This window comes from Papaver somniferum, chromosome 1 (genome assembly GCF_003573695.1).
Source record: "Papaver somniferum cultivar HN1 chromosome 1, ASM357369v1, whole genome shotgun sequence".
NCBI lineage: Eukaryota > Viridiplantae > Streptophyta > Magnoliopsida > Ranunculales > Papaveraceae > Papaver > Papaver somniferum.
This window is the reverse complement of record NC_039358.1, coordinates 25,567,906-25,574,160: the sequence shown is the minus strand read 5'-3', so window position 1 is coordinate 25,574,160 and position 6,255 is coordinate 25,567,906. Positions and strand designations below refer to the sequence as shown.

At 35.2% G+C, this 6,255-nt stretch overlaps 1 protein-coding gene across 2 annotated transcripts; it reads left to right on the top strand.

Moving 5' to 3' along the window:
• Nucleotides 1–883: 883 nt before the first annotated feature.
• On the top strand, nucleotides 884–5,905 carry LOC113281541 (inosine-5'-monophosphate dehydrogenase-like). Of its 2 annotated transcripts, none has more exons than XM_026530331.1 (3): nucleotides 884–2,448; nucleotides 5,481–5,619; nucleotides 5,848–5,905. In XM_026530331.1, exons 1-2 carry the CDS (start codon nucleotides 1,477–1,479, stop codon nucleotides 5,499–5,501), a joined length of 993 nt encoding a protein of 330 aa, XP_026386116.1. In that variant the 5' UTR covers nucleotides 884–1,476; the 3' UTR covers nucleotides 5,502–5,619; nucleotides 5,848–5,905. The 2 variants fall into 2 exon arrangements, with proteins under 2 accessions (XP_026386116.1, XP_026386108.1); XM_026530323.1 differs by having other exon boundaries at nucleotides 884–2,472.
• Nucleotides 5,906–6,255: the final 350 nt, after the last annotated feature.

Genomic DNA, 6,255 nt, shown 5'->3' with positions numbered 1-6,255 from the left:
AACTCTTTGACCAATATCTCCCTCTATTGATTATTTTCAACTATGCTCATTACTTTATTGCTTTGTTTATTTTGATAAAACAAAAATCCCCCTTTGGTTACTAAGAAACTAGAATTTTTGTAACAACAATTGCCTCTCTGTGGAAACGAACTCTTCCTTACCTTAACTTTTTAAGTAAGAAAGTGAATTATTTTTGACGCATACGACTGCGATCAATAGATATGCGACTTGGTCTCATTAGAAGATAGAATAGAATAGACCTCTGAGTGATAGATAAGTTTCAGTTTCCACATACCTTTTGTTGATGAAGTTCCTTCAAGCTCCTCAGTAGATCTTCGTCTTCAATTGGTAAATGTCGTGAAGTTTAAAGCTCAACTACACATTCTATCCTAATACGAAACATAGCTATAAGTAGACAGAAATCAAGTATATAGTTTCGATCAACTAAACTTGACAAACAAGCTTGAGATAGCAATGCTTGCGAATTCGACCTGTAACACTTATCATTAACATTATTGGGATAAGGGGTTTTGGAGATTAATATTTGATGATCCGATTTTTTGTCATCTTGTGAGCCCTCAGAATCAAAATCTTGGAGCCCCTATAGTAGGAAGCATACAAAGGAAAGTGGTGAGTCACGATATCACACGGGCGTAAAGTGTCGAATCTATTCTGGAAATCCTATACAACTAATTTCCCCCCGTCTCAGTAATAGTCCCTCCCTCGCCTCTTTCATTTCAATCTCTACTTTACTCCCTCAGACATAGAGAAAGGGTGAGAGTTCGGACATCACCACCAACTCCACACTTGGAAGTAGTAGAGTGGAGGAGGAACAACATCACTGCAGAACTTGCTGGTAACTTTCAGTCTTCTTTTTCTTTGATGCTAAAAATCAGATAAAACAATCCTTCTATTAACAAAACCTAAAACACAAGCTTTATTTTTATATCACAACAACAACAACGGAGTGTAGTAATGAAGAACCTTTACTACTCTCAGTAAAAATCAAGTTCTGAACTAGTTTCCGAACCGAAATCCCATTAATTTTTGTTCTTTTTAGATATATGTAATGTTTTTGTAGGTGCAATTGTTCTCGTATAACTACTTAGCTCAAGTGCCATAATACATTTACATACCGGACAAAACCCTTGGTATTCATTGATTCCTGGATTAAGATAACAGAGTGGTAGTGGATGTGTTTTTACAAAAATAGTTGCATTTCTATAGAAATTTTACCATTGATAAAAATTTAATATATGGGTTTGATTCTACTTTGTCATTAGTTTTGAAGTTTAAAAACTGTAGAAGGGCTCAGGTTTTAATGTATTTTGTTATTTTATTTTTAAAGTGAATGCTGATTTTTTTTATTTTTTTTTCTCTGTTGAAACTTCTTTGAGTATTTGATCTAGTAACTTTTCCTGAAATGATAGATTGCTGCCAAATTTTTCCTTACGCAATTTTCTAACATCTATTATCATGGCTGGGTTTCAAATAGAAGATGGGTTTCCGGCGGATCGTCTCTTTAACCAAAGATATTCTTATACCTATGATGATGTGATCTTCCTCCCTCATTACATTGATTTTCCTACCGATGCAGTCAATCTAAGCACAAAACTTACTAAAAATATTGAGTTATCGATTCCATGTGTTGCTTCACCAATGGATATTGTTACTGAATCGTCCATGGCTGTAGCTATGGCAGCTCTTGGAGGCATTGGTACTGTTCACTACAACAATCAGCCTTTTGAACAAGATGCCTTGATTAGATTTGCTAAATCTCGTCATATTCCATTTATATCTGATCCAATTTTCAAAGCGCCTTCAGATTCGATTGATTCTATTGATGATTTCTCTTCATCACCATGTGTTTGTTTTACTGAGTCAGGGAACTCAAAATCGAAGATGTTAGGTGTAGTGGGTAAGTCGGATTGGGAGAAGTTAACTGATAAAGAGACTCCACTCTCTGATATTATGTTTAAATTCCCAATTTCGGCCCCATCAAGCTATACGTTTGAGCAGGCTGCTTCAGTTTTAGCCTCTCAGAAATTGGATTACTTACCTTTGGTTGGTGAGAGCAGTGGTGAAGTTGTGGATTTGTTCACAAAGGGTGATGTGGATAGGATTCAAGGTTTCCCCAAATTAGGACTTCCTTCACTTGAAAAGGATGGAAGCTTCATGGTTGGGACTGCAATCGGAACCAGGGAACAAGATAAGAAGAGGTTGGAACATTTGGTGAGGGAAGGGGAAAATGTTGTTGTGGTAGATAGTTCGCAGGGCAACTCGATTTATCAAATAGAGATGACTAAGTTTGTGAAGAGAATTTATCAAGATTTAGATGTTATAGCCGGTAATATTGTTACAGCTTATCAGGCACAAAATCTGATTCAGTCTGGAGCAGATGCCTTGAGGGTTGGTATGGGTTCTGGGTCAATTTTCACAACACAAGAGGTATGTGCAGTTGGCCGAGGACAGGTAACCAGTCGTTTTATCTCGTGTATATGTACATTTTCATTCAGATTAATTTTCCTGCACAAATGTCGAAACTTGAAATATTTTGTTTTTGGAATTTCAACTCCTTAACCTTTATGCTTATATACTAAACATCCGGTAAGCAAACTACATGTTGAAATTAAAACTAGTATTGCATACTCAACAATTTACTGAAATCAGCACCATACAAAGCTAGAACACTAGATATGATTCATACAAAGTTAGGTTGTAGTACAAGGAAATAGAAACATTCAAGACACTTAAACCTTCATGACTTATCATCAACTTCTATCTCCTCACATTTACTTAATGATGGATAAAAACTGATTTGTTTTTAAAGAGAACTTGTGAGGCTAGAAGAGAGTCCTATTCATGCTTGCCACATGTCAAATCCAACATTTCCATCATGAGTTGGATGACACCTCATGGCTACATGACATCTCACATGACATGTCAAACTCAAAGACATGTCATGCTTAGACTCAACCTTATCTAGCATTAACCTTAAGCTAGTCTTTATTGCATGATTAATACCATAAACATGCCTTAATGCGGATTAAGACTAATCTGACTTAACATAGTTTAAACAAGATTAGTTTAACCAAATGGAGATTTGTTGCACAAAACACATAAATGCTAACATCTCCCACTTTTTTAAGCAACAAAACATATCTTAAAAAACTTTATAAAGGAATTTTTATGCTAGCTGCACACTTGAGTCAAATAGTACACTAGCCTTCGATTATAGATACCTACACGTCACATTTAAGATGCGTAAGCCATATCTATAATCAGAAAACTAAACGGCCTACTATTCTCAAGTAAAACATTTTATTTTTTCAAAACAGAAAACATTTTATTGGCTTAGCTTTACGCCAAAACCAAACTGAACCTTAAAGACTTTACTTGGCTTAATCTTATGCCAAAACTGAATTGCACTTGTAACTTTATTGGCTTGGGTTAAATCCATACAAGCAGCACTACATATGCTCTTACGCCACCCGCTATTTCTCTTTGATGATATCCCCATTGTTTTGCTCGAATTGAGCACTATGCTCGTATTCATAATGAGACCAAGAACTTTAGGACATTTAATGATATCGAATGAGAACTATATGTCTCAAACCAGAAACTACTTTATGAGCATATAACACCTTACAAAAGTAAGGAAACAGATATAATGATAAAGCCATAACATCATATTCCCATTTACTTCAAGCTAGAGACTACTTTATAAGCATACAAAACTCACAAGAATGTAAGAATGATGACAAATAATCTATAACTAAGCTACAAACATCACTCCCACTGAATTTCAGATTCAAACACATGGAATAAACTTGATGAAAATCTCAATCACAATTCCACTGAAATTCAGATTCACACAACACACGTATGCTTATTATCTCTTTATTTAGCTATGCAAACAAACCATATAGCTAGCATACCAATAAGCAAGAAATATAACATCTTAAACTCAAAACAAGACTCCGTATCATCAAAAATCACCTTTGCGCAGAAATATGACATACAACGAGTCTTAATAAGTTGAAGACAAATTCTCATATGAAAAGCTTTCACACATATGAGATTTGATTCACATCAGATTTCATAAACACAAAACACCTTTGGGAAAGATTTGTGTTTATAATTTCTGAATGAATCAAACAAACCACCACAATCACATGTATTCTCATTAAAACACTTCCACATATTCTCAAAGCATCACTTTGGAAACACTTAGTCGAGTAATGAAATCTACAAACTATTACAAGTTACAATTTTTCAAAACAGAAAAATTCAAACTTATACTTGCAACAAAACCGCCATCTTGAGAAGTCCAAATATACTGCAGATGTGAACACACCTTGATTGTGATACAAAAACCTTCTACAACTGCTCCAATACTTATTGTCCTGAATTTTCAGCCTCACACCATCAAGCATGAAGTACCAAACCACCGCATACAAGAAGAAATACAACTTTAGAGGGAAAACAGTCCAAAACTTCAACCATACGATCACTCTAGCTGCTGAATATGTAATAACTAGGTGAAATAGAAGTTGAATGTTGGAATTTCAGCTCCTTAACCTTTATGCTTAAGTACTAAATATCCGGTAAGCAAACTACATGCTGAAATTATACTTTAAACTAGTATTGCATACTCAACAATTTACTGAAATCAACATCATACAAAGCTAGAACATTAGATATGATTCATACAAAGTTAGGTTGTAGTACAAGGAAATAGAAACATTCAAGACACTTAAACCTTCATGACTTATCATCAACTTCTATTTCCTCACATTTACTTAATGATGGATAAAAACTGATTTGCTTTTAAAGAGAACTTGTGAGGCTAGAAGAGAGTCCTAGTCATGCTTGCCACATGTCAAATCCAACATTTCCATCATGAGTTGGATGACACCTCATGGCTACAAAGGACAACTCATATGACATGTCAAGCTCAAAGACATGTCATGCTTAGACTCAACCTTATCTAGCATTAACCTTAAGCTAGTCTTTATTGCATGATTAATACCATAAACATGCCTTAATACGGATTAAGACTAATCTGATTTAACATAGTTTAAACAAGATTAGTTTAACCAAATGGAGATTTGTTTCGCAAAACACATAAATGCTAACATTTGTATCTTAAGTTTTTGCAGGAATATTTTTTTTCTGTGGTTATAGTAAGATACTTGGACATTGTATACAATCAGTTAAGTTGTGCTAAAGTACACTGATAGCTTAATACGAGATACTTGAATTAGGGTATTTGGACTTGCACCCATGGTCTTAGATTCTATTGTAAGCTACGCTTATTTATTTTGTTTTATATTTCAGTACACTGTAATAGATAACATCACAATGGTCATATACTCCTGAAATAGTTTTGCGAATATGATATATGTTGATGTTATTGAATCTGTTATGAGATTCGTTATCCCTTGGGGTGCTAAAGTCTCGTCTATTGCTTCTCAAAGTGGGGTCCCCGTGATTGCTGACGGTGGTATTGGTAATTCCGGACACATTGTCAAAGCTTTTACTCTTGGTGCATCTACTGTTATGATGGGGAGTTTCTTAGCTGGTAGTAATGAGGCTCCAGGGGCTTACGAAGTTCAGGTACATATGCAACAACCATTATGAAAATCTGTTTAGAGTTAGGTTTGTTATTCTCTCAATACATTTCGTAAGCTTTCATGTCATTGTGTGCATCATTTGACTTCCGTAATCTATTTCTCTTTAATAAAGAATATTCTTAAGATGTCATAACTGTTGGGTATATTACTAATAAAGTAACTGAGAAGAAGATACTTAGCTCAAAATAATGTTGCTGATGTTGCTGCACAGAAAATGTAGAGGCACGTAGACTACGCTGTCCTAAAGGAAATATCGCCTGCCACTCCTCTGAGATGCTACAGCAGTTGGCGAGTCACCTCCAGGATACAACTACAGTTAGTACCCCTCAATGTAGCATACAATGAGGGTACCCTTAGAGATTGGCAGAACTTAAAACAGTAGAAGAGATGTTTACAGAAAAACTGAGGGAGAGTAGAAGAGATATTTCTCTGTGGTGTGTATTTTCTGAGATTACAACTACTCTCTTATATAGTGTTTGTGTAGTTACAAACAAGAAAGAAAACCCATGCGTATGACAGAAAAAACTGGTTATGTTGGGTTAAAGATAGTGCAACAAAAGTTGTTTTGTCAGGCATGGAGCAGTGTGTTGCTGCCAAGCCAAATACGTACATACAAGGG